Genomic DNA, 14,458 nt, shown 5'->3' with positions numbered 1-14,458 from the left:
TACTGAGTTCTTCCTCATGTTCAGATGGAATCTCCTCTCTTGTAGTTTGAAGCCATTGTTCCGCATCCTAGTCTCCAGGGAAGCAGAAAACAAGCTTGCTCCCTCCTCCCTGTGGCTTCCTCTCACATATTTATACATGGCTATCATATCTCATCTCAGCCTTCTCTTCTTCAGGCTAAACATGCCCAGCTCCTTAAGCGGCTCCTCATAGGGCTTGTTCTCCAGACCCTTGATCATTTTAGTCGCTCTCCTCTGGACACATTCCAGCTTGTCAATATCTCTCTTGAATTGTGGTGCCCAGAATTGGACACAATATTCCAGGTGTGGTCTAACCAAAGCGGAATAGAGAGGTAGCATGACTTCCCTAGATCTAGACACTATGCTCCTATTGATGCAGGCCAAAATCCCATTGGCTTTTTTTGCTGCCACATCACATTGTTGGCTCATGTTTAACTTGTTGTCCACGAGGACTCCAAGATCTTTTTCACACGTACTGCTCTCGAGCCAGGCATTGTCTTCCATTCTGTATCTTTGCATTTCGTTTTTCCTGCCAAAGTGGAGTATCTTGCATTTGTCACTGTAAGATACTCCACTTTGGCAGGCTGTGCCTGTGTGGCAGAAGTGGGGGGAAGAGAATGGGTTTGCATGCATGCGCTGTGTTTTCTTTTCCCTTTTTAAAACTTTAAAGGTCTTATCACTTTTTGGGAGGGATTTTTTTGAGTGAAGGACATAGATTGCTTTGGCTGGGTGTCCTGTGTCCAAATTTGGTGTCAATTCACCCAGTGGTTTTGAGTTCTGTTAATCCCACAAACGAACATTACATTTTTATTTATATAGATAAAGGCACACAGGTAGTTTCACTGAAACATGGTGGATCCCTTTCTTCTTTTCTTCCATTTCATTCCCTCCTCTTCCTCTAGTATATTAACTTAAAGATAGCTCAGTGGAAAAACACTTACTTTGTATAAACCCTAGAGTTCAATCACTGTGAAACCAAACATCTCCCCAAACTGGAAGATAGTGATGGGCGATATAGTCCAACGCATCTGGAGGACAACTTATTTGGGAAGATTGATCGGGCTTAGATAAACTAGTTGTGTGATTCAGAGTAGGGAACATATTTAAAGTTAAAAAATGATTAGGGTTTTTGATTCCCCCTTTTTTGTTTGTTTGTTCACCATAGGAAGAAGCTTTTGTTATTTCATTTATTCCACAACACATTTCTGTCCCTTTGTCTTTGACCAAGTTTGGTATCTGTTGCATTGTCTGTACAGTTTCTGCCCTGAATGTTTAGATCTTACATATTACTAGAAAGATAGATAATAACATAGGTGAGGCTTGCCATTGTGGAGACAAAGAACTGTGTTATTGCATCTCTTCTTTCATTATAAATCCATTTCATCCAGTTTCCAAACTGAATTGTGATTTTATTTTAAAAAAATGGGAATATATGCAGGCAGGTAGGAGGGCTTGCACCTTCTTTTTTGAACTTAGAACTCTGTTTGAACATTTAGCAAAGAATGAGATCCGTTAGATATGTTTCCTTAATCTGTGATAACATAGCAAACAATTTTTTTTCTTGGCGTCTTGGTTTTTAGGCCCGTTCCTGGGGTTATTTGGGGCGCTGATTTAGAAAATTGCATTGGATAGACTGCATGAGCTCTAGATTCTTAGATATGATTATAATGATTTTTTGTTGGTGAGCAGATGGTGACTGGCAGATGACATATGTTCTTTATCTCAAAAAATAGAGCTGATAGAGGAAAACAGGTGCCATTTTTAGAATCAGTAGATCAAATATATCCAGAAACACTTGAGGCACCAAAATTTGTGTTGGTCAGTTAATTAACCTTGGAAGTCACCCCAAACTATTTCAATAAAGGAAACAACTATGCTATTATTGTTTTATTGATTGGTGGTGTTGTATCTGGTTTTACTTTTTTGTGTTTTTTAAACTAATGAAACTGTTTTGTTCTGTTCTTGTTCAAATGTTGTATACATTGAATACCTCTTTTCCAGAAATCTGAGGCTTGAGGTGTTCCAAAATTGTACATCTGGGTGTCTGGGATGGTAACATCTTTACTTTCTGGTGGTTCAATGTGCACACAATTTGTTTCATGCAGAAATTCGTTTAAAATGTTGCATATAAAATTAACTTTGGGCCATGTGCATAACGTATATGCAACTTAAATGATTTTGTGTTTAGACATGGATCCAAGCTCCAAAATATCTTATTATGTATTATGTATATATGCCAAAATCTGAAATCTAAAACATTTCTGATCACAAACATAGCAAAGGATACTGCACCTGTATATTTTCCCCTCTTAAATAAATCTAGATGTGTATATATGCCAAGAAGAATTTAATTCATCCAGCATTTCAATGTAGTAGATGTCCTTGAACTCTAAGGCCTTTTCAAGATGTAGTGTTCATCTGATTCCATCTGAACATTAGGAAGAACTTCCTGACTGTGAGAGCCGTTCAGCAGTGGAACTCTCTGCCCCGGAGTGTGGTGGAGGCTCCTTCTTTGGAAGCTTTTAAGCAGAGGCTGGATGGCCATTTGTCAGGGGTGATTTGAATGCAATATTCCTGCTTCTTGGCAGGGGGTTGGACTGGATGGCCCATGAGGTCTCTTCCAACTCTTTGATTCTATGATTCTATGATTCTATGATTCTATAAGAACTTTAGATTATTAACCTATCAGTCCTGATAGAATGCATTTTCTAGATCCGCACAGCAGGATCTGCTAACAATAGCCTTTCTGTGGAATTTAGTCTGGCAGCTTTGAGGATACAATATCAACTCAATCTATTTAGTTATCAAGAAAGGGATCAACTAGTTCCACTCATGTAGTTTTATTATTGTCTTGAGTTTCTTTTTCCTAAGTTGAAGTACTAATAAATGATGGTGTCAGATTCAAGAATGTCCTAGGGAAGCTCTACATTGTAGAATTAATACAGTTTAACACCACTTCAACTGTCATGGTTCAATGCTATGGAATCCTGCATGTTGTAATTTGGTGAGGTACATTTTGACAAAGAAGTCTAAAAACTTTTATTTATTTATTTATTTATTTATTATTCGAACTTATATGCCACCACTCCCCTGGGGCTCAGAGTGGCTTACAAGAATGGCTAAAATCTAACACAATTTAAAAACAATTTAAAAACAACAATATCAAAAATCAAAGGCCTGTCGAAACAGGTATGTCTTACAAGCCCTGCGGAAGGCTGATAAGTCCCGCAAGGCACGGACTTCAGGTGGCAGAGTATTCCAGAGTGATGGTGCCACTGCTGTAAAGGCTCTGCGTCTGATTGCTGTTAGACGCAAGGTCTTGACACTGGGAATTTCCAGTAGATCTTGGTCCTCAGAACGGAGGGATCTCTGGGGTTGGTAGGGGGTGAGGCGGTCCCTCAGGTACATCGGCCCCAGACCATGCAAAGCCTTAAAGGTGAGTACCATCACTTTGAAAGTGATCCGGTGCTCAATTGGTAACCAGTGCAGCTGTAGTAAGATTGGTGTTATGTGGCATCTCATTGGAATTCCCGCAAGAAGCCGAGCAGCTGCATTTTGTACCAACTTGAGCTTCTGGATCACCGACAGAGGAAGGCCAATGTAGAGGGTGTTACAGTAGTCCAGTCTTGAGATGACCGTAGCCTGGATCACTGTAGCTAGGTTGTCCCTGGACAGGTAGGGGCCCAACCGTCTAGCCTGCCGCAGATGAAAAAAAAGTGGTTCTGCTAACGGTGGAGACCTGGGCCTCCATCGTCAGCAGAGGGTCCAAAAGGACTCCCAGACTCTTTACCAATGATGACGGGCTTATAAAACCCCCATGTCATGTATTCCTGGAGTATCTAAATTATGATAAAATGGACACTGGTTCATTCACAATCAGCACTGGGTTATTAACATAGATGTCCATTGCTGTAGCTATATTATCATTTGGAGATGAGTCTTGCAGTGGTTGCAGAGAAAGTGATGAATGATAGATGATGCAGGAATAGTGGAGCCCTGGCTTTATCTACCCCCAACTGCTAAGGAAGAGTGTAGTCAAAGAAACACAGATATCTATAACAATGACAAAATATAAGTTGCAAACTGTTATCCAAAAAGAACTATGTTAACATAAACCGTGTAAAAACGCTGCATGTAAACCACACAAAGCGTACCTGTCCGAACGCATCTCCTTCTACGTCCCGCCTCGGAGTTTAAGATCCTCTGGGGAGGCCCTGCTCTCGGCCCCACCTCTATCACAAGTGAGATTGGTGGGGACAAGGAGCAGGGCCTTCTCGGTGGTGGCCCCTCGCCTGTGGAATTCGCTTCCCAGGAAAATTAGGTCATCGACATCCCTCCTCTCTTTTAGAAGGAAACTAAAAACATGGATATGGGATCATGCCTTTGGGTAATCTGGCAGACAGACAAAGGACAATGACGACTAGAATTGGATAGGATTATGACAATGCGGAATGAACTTAGGGATTTTGAGCTTGGCGAACGTTGATCATTAGATTGGTTTTTATGAGCTATGATGTATAATTGGATTGTGTTATAATTGTTGCTGATATATATATTATCTTATTATCTGTATTGCTGTCATCGAATTGTGCCTTTTGTAAGCCGCCCTGAGTCCCCCCCTCGGGGGTTGAGAAGGGCGGGATAGAAATGCGCGAAATAAATACATAAATAAAGAAATTACAAGTCTGAGTGTTACTTGGTTATCTCGTAGTCCTTGAAAAAGTAAACTGTCTTCAAAATGCAGTCCAAATAAAGTCCAAATAGTTCAAATTGCTGTACAATTCAAAATATTATCCAAATTATAATGCTTGCTGTCCAGTTCAAAATATCCAAATTATAATGCAACAAGGATCCCCAGGCTGAGGTTGCCTTTTTCGGGGGACTTCCCCTTCTTCAGGATTTTGTCTTCGTTGTAAAAGAAGTCCATACATCCCTAAATGGGTGATAACAAACAACATAATAGATATGCCAAAAAAGGCACCCAAACCAAAACATTCAGTGATAATGACATGCATTCCAGTGAGAAAGACTACACACATGTTATTACTCATGTTACTAATGAGACGACGCTGGCCCTACAGTTTGGTCTTCGATAGTGAGCAATGCAATTACACAGAAGCAAGGATTTAAAGGCAAGGCTAGTTACAGACAGTCAGCTGAAATGTAAATTACAAGTAGATAAAGTAGATAAGGGCTTATTACAAAAAGCAGCTGAGGTCCAGTCTATCGTTAAGGCCAGTGTGTTAAACTTAAAAATCCAAAATGCTTCCCTTTGCAAAAGGTAATTCTTAGTATCCATATGTGGCTTAGTGTGAATTTTTTCTATGATGCAAAACTTGAAGCTGGTAGATGTATGTCCTTTCTCCAGAAAATGAGAATAAAGACATCATTATGTTTTTTTTTTATGCGTGAGCGATGTTCCATAATTCTGACCTTGACAGATCTACTTGTCATTCCAATATAAAGAAGGTCACATGGGCATAAAATGCAATATATAGCATTTTCCGAAGAGCAGGTAGTAAAATCATTTAAGGGTATAGTAATCTTCATGGTTGGGTGTGTGAATTGTTGTCAAGGAAGAGTGAAGCTCTTGTAAATCTAGCAAATTGCAGATTAATTTAGCATGGGTCTATATGAGCAGGAAAAAGTAGGTTCACTTTCAATCACTGTTGGCTGTCCCCATGATCTTGGGCATCTTCCAGTGAGAGCTGCATGTTTTCTTACTTTACTCCTAGTGTTTTGCAGTTTGTACAGCACTGGCAGATATTCTGGAAATCTCGGGGTGTCCTTGGACTTTGGGGCAGTGTAGTCATCTGAATTTGTTCCGATTCAATCTGATCCAATGTCGAGATGGACACTGCATCATCTTTCTTTCCTTGCACTGATCAAAGGGAATTGCTTGTCTCCACATCATAGCTGCTTCCTGTCGTTGGACATGGAACTGTCCAACATCTGGTTCTTACAGTTGAATCTGTGATGTCAGAATGAAGTGTCCACATGACCAGCAAAGAGGAGAAGATTGATTTCCCCTCCTTCTTTATGGTTGCCCAGATACCCTATTATGACATCATCAGTATGACAGGAAACAGCCATGCTCACATGGAGATCTGTTGTCATCTAGGAGTTGTACCAGTGATATGGGGGGCATGTTGACGGTCCACCAGGGCTGATGTGGTCACCAGCATGGCACTGCAACAAGTCTGGCCTGGTACATTAGCTACCATCACAATTGCACCAGGGGTAATGTAGACTCACACTTAATTAGTTTTAAATACAGATAAGAAAAACAAAAGTATAAAGCATAAAGAAAATGTGGGAGCTCTATTTTGTACTCTTCAAGTGATTCATTCTTCTCTAGAAGAATGGTGAAAAAAACAGATTAGGACAAATCACACATCTTCTTGATACAGTTTTCATGCTCTGTGCCAAAGTAGAGTAGTTATTTGTCATTATTATTATTATTATTATTATTATTATTATTATATTTGTATTTATTTATACTCCACTTTAAGCATTGGTATCCAGTTTGAAGTATACAAACATACAAACATTAAAACAGAATTAAACAGAAACAGTATTTAAAATGCAGTTAAAATCCATCAAACATATTCAAAGTTCATCGCATCCCCTGACTAGATCTTAAACATCTTCATCTTTAAATGCCTGTTTGAATAAAAAGGTTTTAGCCTGCCACTAGCTGTGCCCTGCCACGCGTTGTAGTGGCCTATAGTAAGAATTTCCGAAGTAGAGGTAGATATCTGGACTATTATGAAAGAAATGTACCTATCTATACCTTCCTCTCTTTTTCTTCCCCTTCCCCCTTCTCTCCTTCTCTACCTCTTTCTTTCATTCCTTCTTTCGCTCTTTGGTTTCAACCTTCCTTCTCTCTTTCCTTCCTTATCTCTCCCTTTCTCTACTTCTTCCTTTGTCTCCTTTCTCCCCTCCTTGTTTCCTTCCTTCTTTCACTTGTTATTTCCTTTTCTCCTTCCTTCCTTCTTTACCTCTTTCCTGCATTCCCCCCCCCCTTTTCTTTCCTTTCATCTTTCTCTTCTTCCTTCCTTCGGTATCTCTTTCTTTCCTTCCTTCTCTCCTTCCTTTTTTCCTCTCTCATTCTCTTTCCTTCCTTCCCCCTTTCCCTCCTTCATCTTTCCCTTTCTTCTCTCCTTCCTTCCTGTCTGTTCTCCCCCAATACCATGATAGAGTCAATTCTAACTCTAAATGAGTCTATTTAATACAATAATATATAGAAGTAACATTATATTATATAGTAGTATATATAACAATAATATCTTCAGTGCGAGGGGCAGGGGGCAGGGTGTGTGTGTTGTCTTCTTCCTTTTTTGAATTTAAAGGTGTTTTGTGGGGGTTTTTTTCAGTGATGGTCACTCCTTGGATTGTGAGTTTTGTTGCCAAATATGGAGTTATTTGGCCCCATAGTTTTTTGTTTTTGTTTTTAAGGTACTCATTATGGACAGAGCATTTATATATATATAGATTGGAAGGACAGCAGGGAGGGGGCCATTCTGACTTCCCTGGGCAGGGAGTTCTAGTTCTATTTTATATGCTCTTTCACATTTCTACATTAGAAACAGTAGCCTGTTGAATACAAATGTCTTTTCTGTTTTTTGTTTTGTGCTAAATGCTGTTATTTTTCTTAATTTTCAACTGTATATCTTGGTTGGCAAATGATTTTAACAGGGTGCCATCTTTGTCTATACAAAGATACTATATGTCTAATTTCTCTATAGATATTATATGTCTAATTTCTCAGAATTCAATGTGGAATCTATTTCTTGTCAGGTAAACAAGCAGGACAAGAGTTTGATGAAGCCCCTTTATGAAAGATATCGAATGATCAAGCAGCTTTTATCAACACCATCTTTGATTACAACCATTGTAAGTCTAAAGGAGAGTATGCACTTCTTGAATTTTAGCCATTTTGGCCTGGTCTAAGGTCCTTTCACACATATAACGTATCTACCTGGGGAGCCATCCCATAAATGTATTGAAAGAACTTCACATATGCAGGAAATGTACACTTGTATTCCTAAGAATGGAATTAAAAGAGATTTAGAATGCTCTTGGTATAGTGTATTGTCGAAGGCTTTCATGGCCAGAATCACTGGGTTGTTGTAGGTTTTCCGGGCTATATATGGCCATGTTCTAGAGGCATTTTCTCCTGACGTTTCGCCTGCATCTATGGCAAGCATCCTCAGAGGTAGTGATGTCTGTTGGAAGTGAGAAAATGGGTTTATATATCTGTGGAAAGACCAGGGTGTGACAAAGGACTTTTGTTTGCTGGAGCTAGGTGTGAATGTTTCAACTGACGCCCTTGATTAGCATTTAATGGCTTGGAAGTGAGCGCATAGGGAAGCTGATGAGGAAACACAAAATACAAACCACCTACACACCCACCAAGAAAATCCAATAAATGCTACGTTCAGTAAAGGACAAGAGGGATCCTCTCACTTCTACAGAAGTCTACCGTATTCCATGCAGCTGTGGACAAGTCTACATAGGGACCACCAAACGCAGCCTTGCCCAAACACGAATCAAGGAACATGAAAGGCACTGCAGACTACCCCAACCAGAGAAGTCAGCCATAGCCGAGCACCTGATGAACCAACCTGGACACAGCATATTATTTGAGAACAAAGAAATGTTGGAACACTCTCACAACCACCATGTCAGACTACACAGAGAAGCCATTGAAATCCACAAGCATGTGGACAATTTCAACAGAAAGGAAGAAACCATGAAAATGAACAAAATCTGGCTACCAGTATTAAAAAAAGTCTAAAATTACAACAGCAAAACAACAGAGAGGAAACAATCAGGCACATCAAATCACCTCTCAAAGAAAGATTCCCCCAGGCACTTCCAAGCCATTAAATGCTAATCAAGGGGGTCAGTTGAAACATTCACACCTAGCTCCAGCAGACAAAAGTCCTTTGTCTCACCCTGGTCTTTCCACAGATATATAAACCCATTTTCTCACTTCCAACAGACCTCACTACCTCTGAGGATGCTTGCCATAAATGCAGGCGAAACATCAGGAGAAAATAGCCCGGAAAACCTACAACTCTTGGTATAGTTACCATAATTGAAAATTCACCTTGCCTTCTGGTACTGACACATTTTAGAGTGGTTTTATAGTCTGAATTAACAGTATAACACATAAATTAACTGAATTAACAGTATAACACATAAATTAACTGAATTAACAGTATAACACATAAAGGCTGCACTACACTGGGGTACCATATTTGTAACCGATTAACAACAGAAATGAAAGCAGTAATATATGTTAAGACATTGAAGGAAACACCATCAACTGTAGCATACGCATGCATCTTTATACAAAAGTAAATACACATGGGATAGCTTATGTAGTATGTGCACAATCTATATTTAATCTATGACACCAGTCTTAACAATGGCTGGAATTCTGTTGGGCGGTTGCAAATGCATAACTTACACTTATGCTCTTATTCATATTCACAATCCCTACGTAGTCCCTAAATTAGGAAATACACAGAAACACGAATTCAGCCAAAACTCCTGAAAGAAGAAGGGAAAAACAACATTAATGTATTGTTGAAGGCTTTTATGGCTGGAATCACTGGGTTGTTGTAGGTTTTTTTCTGGCTATATGGCCATGTTCTAGAGCAGCGGTTCTCAACCTGGGGATCGCGACCCCCAGGAGGGTCGCCTGGCCATTTTGGAGGGGTTGCGAGGACGCCTCCGTTGGCGCCATCCCAAGGTTGTGGGCCAGGTGAGAGCTCCTTCGCGCGAGGCCTGACCTCGCGCAAAGCTCGCTGACCTGCCTTGTGCTTTCACCATTTGGTGTGGGTACGAGGCGGGCAAGGGGTCCTCAGCGCGAGGCCTGACTTCACACAAAGCCCTCTTGTCTGCCTCGTGCTTTTGTCATTTGGTGAGGGTGCGAGGTGGGCGAGGGGATCTTCTGCGGCTTCTGTTAGGTAAGTTTGGCTCAGTTCTATCATTGGTGAGGTTCAGAATGCTCTTTGATTACAAGTGAACTGTAAATCCCAGCAACTATAGCTCCCAAATGTCAAGGTCTATTTTCACCAAACTCCACCACTGTTCACGTTTGGCCATATTGAGCATTCATGCCAAGTTTGGTCCAGATTGATCATTGTTTGAGTCCACAGTGCTCTCTGGATGTAGGTGAATTACAACTCCAAAACTCAATGCCCATCAAATCCTTCCAGTATTTTCTATTAGTAATGGGAGTTCTGTATGCCAATTTTAGTTCAATTTCATCATTAGTGGAGTTCAGAATGCTCTTTGATTGTAGGTGAACTATAAATCCCATCAACTACAACTCCCAAATGACAAAATCTCTCCCCCCCCCCCCCGAACCCCACCAGTATTCAAATTTGGGCCTATTCGGCGTTTGTGCCAAATTTGGTTCAGTTAATGAAAATACAACCTGCATATCATATATTGACATTACGATTCATAACAGGAGCAAAATTCCAGTTATGAAGTAACAATGAAAATAATTTTATGGTTGGGGGTCACCACAACATGAGGAACTGTATTAAGGGATCTCCGCATTAGGAAGGTTGAGAACCACTGTTCTAGAGGCATTCTCTCCTGACATTTCACCTGCATCTATGGCAATCATCCTCAGAGGTTGTGAGGTCACCTCACAACCTCTGAGGATGCTTGCCATAGATGCAAGTGAAACGTCAGGAGAGAATGCCTCTAGAACATGGCCATATAGCCCCAAAAAAAACCTACAGCAACCCAAACAATATTAAGTTATAATTTGTAATGAAGGAAATCTATTGAAGTCAATGACTCTATTCTTGTTTATGTTTATGTTTAATACAAAAATTAGGGGGCACAATTAAACCCATATTTCTGTGTCTTGTGATCATGTGTGGGTGCTGTTAATGGTGGAAAGAAACCAGAATACAAATCAGGAAGGAATAGGGTATGAGTTGTTTGCAATGATACTTACTGAAATCTGGTTTAAATCCTTGAATATTGGTCTGCAGCATGTGCCCTGAGAACAGACCAGGTTTGTTAGGTTCATATAACATTGATTGTTGTTGTTGTTTGAAAAAATCCAATTAAGCTATTTCTATTCATACACCTCTACCTTTGGAATTTCCCAATCATATTTGGGTAATGCAGACCTAACTGGTCATCTTTTCCAATAATGCATGCAGGGAGTCCATCCACTCACTTTCATTCCATGTTCCAAGCAGGAGGAGGAAGATTCTGATGAAGATCATTCCCAGGGTAGCTACAAATTATCCTCTGCTATGTCCCTCAATCTGCCTACTGATGAACACCTATGCCATTCAGACGATGAACGTGAGCCCTCCTTTGTTTCACCGCTGGATGAAAAGAAAGCAGTCAAGCAGCCTGTTATCTCAATGTCCAACTTGCATGAGGCCACAATGTGAGTGCTAAACTTTGGTTTGTTGACATGTAAGAAAACTGTGTGTGCTATTTAGGTAAAGGTAAACGTTTTCCCCAGACATTAAGTCCAGTCGTGTCCGACTCTGGGGTGTGGTGCTCATCTCCATTTCTAAGACGAAGAGCCGGCATTGTCGATAGACACCTCCAAGGTCATGTGGCTGGCATGACTGCATGGAACACCTTCCCACCAGAGTAGTATCTATTGATCTACTCAAATTTGCATGTTTTCAAACTGCTAGGTTGGCAGAAGCTGGGGCTGACAGCAGAAGCTGAAGCCACTCCCTGGATTCGAACCTGTGACCCTTCGGTCAACAAGCTCAATAGCTCAGCACTTTTAACCCACTGCGCCACTGGGGGTTCCTATTTAGAATGTACTAAATAGCATGTGACTGCTAAATCTTGGTTTATTGAAAATATCATATACAACATGACCCTATACCTACAGCATTTATTTGTGGACACATATATTCTAACTAGCTGTCCCCTGCCACGCGTTGCTGTGGCCCAGTCTGTTGATTTGGAAAATAAAATAATGAGAAAACGTTGGTTTCTAATATATATAATTTCTTTCTGCTTGTGGGTAAACAGCATTTCTTGCTGTTTCTTTGTCTGTGTTGATGTGGAGAGTGTCTGGTTTGCCCACTCTGGAACATGCAAGATATCATTGTCCTCCTTTAAGGGTCCCTTTCAAGTCTATGATACTATATCTGTGCGTGTATGAATTATATCTATCTCTCTATATCTATGGCTCTTTGTCAGGAGGGCTTTGATTACGTTTTCTTGCCGTAGTGAAGGGAGTTGGACTGGATGGCCTTAAGTATTTTCTGTTGGTCATGGGGGTTCTGTGTGGGAAGTTTGCCCCATTTCTGTCGTTTGTGGGGTTCAGAATGCTCTTTAATTGTAGTGAACTATAAATCCCAGTAACTAGAAATCCCAAATGTCAAGGTCTATTTCCTCCAAACTCCATCTGTGTTCATATTTGGGCATATGGAATATTTGTGTCAAGTTTGGTCCAGATCCATCATTGTTTGAGTCCACAGTGCTCTCTGGGTGTAGGTGAACTACAAGTCCCAAACTCAAGATCAATGCCCACCAAACCTTTCCAGTATTTCCTGTTGGTCTTGCGAGTCCTGTGTGCAAAGGTTGGTTCAATTCCATCGTTGATAGAGTTCAGAATGCTCTTTGATTGTAGGTGAACTATAAATTCCAGCAACTCCAACTCCCAAATAACAAAATCATAATTTTTTGAGTGATGGTCACTCCTTGTGTTGTGAGGAGTTTTGTTGCCAAATTTGGTGTTATTTCATTCATTGGTTCTTTTGTTTTTAAGGTACTCATTATGTACAGAGCATTTATAGATAGATAGATAGATAGATAGATAGATAGATAGATAGATAGATAGATAGATAGATAGATAGATACACATTCTCTGGGTGTTTTATAGGGCCTCCAGAACAGCTCTATAGTATTCACGGGCATAAGTCCTTCATGTCAATGGGACATGCGGCCCATTCATTGTTATGTTATGTTAATTTATTTTACTGTGTACGATTTTGCTTATCATTTTTGTACTCATATGTTGTATGTAGTTTACTGTGTTGTTATTGTGTTTTGGTTTTACTTTATTGCACCGGGATTGTGGCGCAGCTGGCTGAGTGTCAGCTGCATTAAGATTACTCTGACCAAAAGGTCATGAGTTCGAAACCAGCCTGGGTTGGAGTGGGTTTTTAACCAATTGTGTGTAGTTTGTTGTTGACCTTTGCGACCCGAAAGACAGTTGCATCTGTCAAGTAGGAAAATTAGGTACCACCTTAAAAGTGTGGGGAGGCTAAATTAACTAATTTATGAGGCCATAAAGAAGACTCCAGAAGAGCATTCCAGCGGGGAAGCATGTGGGGAATGCGGAAGTACTTCATCAGTGTCACGGATGGACGATGAAAGCGACAGCTCCCCTGGCGGCTAGAAAAAGTTAAATAGCCTCTGTATATGTCTGTATATGTTTGTATGTCAAAAATTGGCATTGTGTGTTTACCATATATGTGTACACTGTAATTTGCCCTGAGTCCCCTGCGGGGTGAGAAGGGCGGAATATAAAAGCTGTAAATAAATAAATATAATAAATATTTTAATATGCTATTGGGCTTGGCTTCATGTAAGCTGCCCCGAGTGCCCATTGGGGAGATGGTGGCGGGGTATTAAATAATAATAATAATAATAATAATAATAATAATAATATTATTATTATTATTAGCTATTATCATGTGAAGTCCAAGAATATATCCCCTATGGATAGGAGTTTTTACTGTATTTGGCAATCTCTAGAGGTATTTAAAAGACATATCAGACTAGATGCAAGTTTGTGAAGAACAGGAAATAGACAGCAATTACTTTCCATGTTGTATCAATACCTTGACAAAACATCCTGGCTGGAGAGTTTGGGAAACTGTAGTAACTTTCCCAATTCTGTATTCACACATCCTTGAATTTTTAAGTGAGCCAAACCTTTATAGCCAATACAAGTCAAGGTTCCTGTTGTAGTACTTTTCCTACTCGCCATACAACAGTAAAAATAGCAAAGCTGATTTCACTATATGAGTGTAAACTCTTGTGTGTACTGTTTTCTGCTCTGCAGGATTGGAGAAGAATGAGTAAACTCTCTTCCTTTGCTTTTGATAAAGCATTCTTTTCAACCCTGCACTTCAGCAAGGGCCCCAAGTGATCATACTTGGTGAAGTTGCCTTCACATTCCTGGCCCCCAGATCTGCCGTCTGTTCATCACTTTCATTAAATGTTTTTCAGAAATAGTCTCTAGATACCTGTTCTAACTTTGCAGGCCTGTGCTGTTGGAACATCTACGGGAAACAAGAGCTGACAAGAAGAGGCTAAGAAAGGTTTTACGAGAATTTGAGGAACAATTCTTTAAACAAACAGGAAGGTAAGAAAATTGCATGCTGCATATGTATGCATTTATTTCAGTGCTTTG

At 40.2% G+C, this 14,458-nt stretch overlaps 1 protein-coding gene across 6 annotated transcripts in view; it reads left to right on the top strand.

Moving 5' to 3' along the window:
• Nucleotides 1-14,458, top strand: part of FAM13C (family with sequence similarity 13 member C) — a 128,953-nt gene that overhangs the window by 109,606 nt on the left and 4,889 nt on the right. For 2 of the 6 annotated variants that reach the window (XM_067465648.1, XM_067465646.1), the window contains 3 exons: nucleotides 7,819-7,914; nucleotides 11,256-11,455; nucleotides 14,309-14,410. In XM_067465648.1, the coding sequence (XP_067321749.1) occupies nucleotides 7,819-7,914; nucleotides 11,256-11,455; nucleotides 14,309-14,410 (398 nt within the window). Of the gene's footprint in view, nucleotides 1-7,818; nucleotides 7,915-11,255; nucleotides 11,456-14,308; nucleotides 14,415-14,458 lie in introns of those variants that run through there. The other 4 variants (XM_067465647.1, XM_067465649.1, XM_067465651.1 and 1 more) reach the window with 3 other exon arrangements.

Source organism: Anolis sagrei, chromosome 3 (genome assembly GCF_037176765.1).
Source record: "Anolis sagrei isolate rAnoSag1 chromosome 3, rAnoSag1.mat, whole genome shotgun sequence".
Lineage (NCBI taxonomy): Eukaryota > Metazoa > Chordata > Lepidosauria > Squamata > Dactyloidae > Anolis > Anolis sagrei.
The sequence above is the reverse complement of the archived record's forward strand: the minus strand, read 5'-3'. Positions and strand labels throughout refer to the sequence as shown.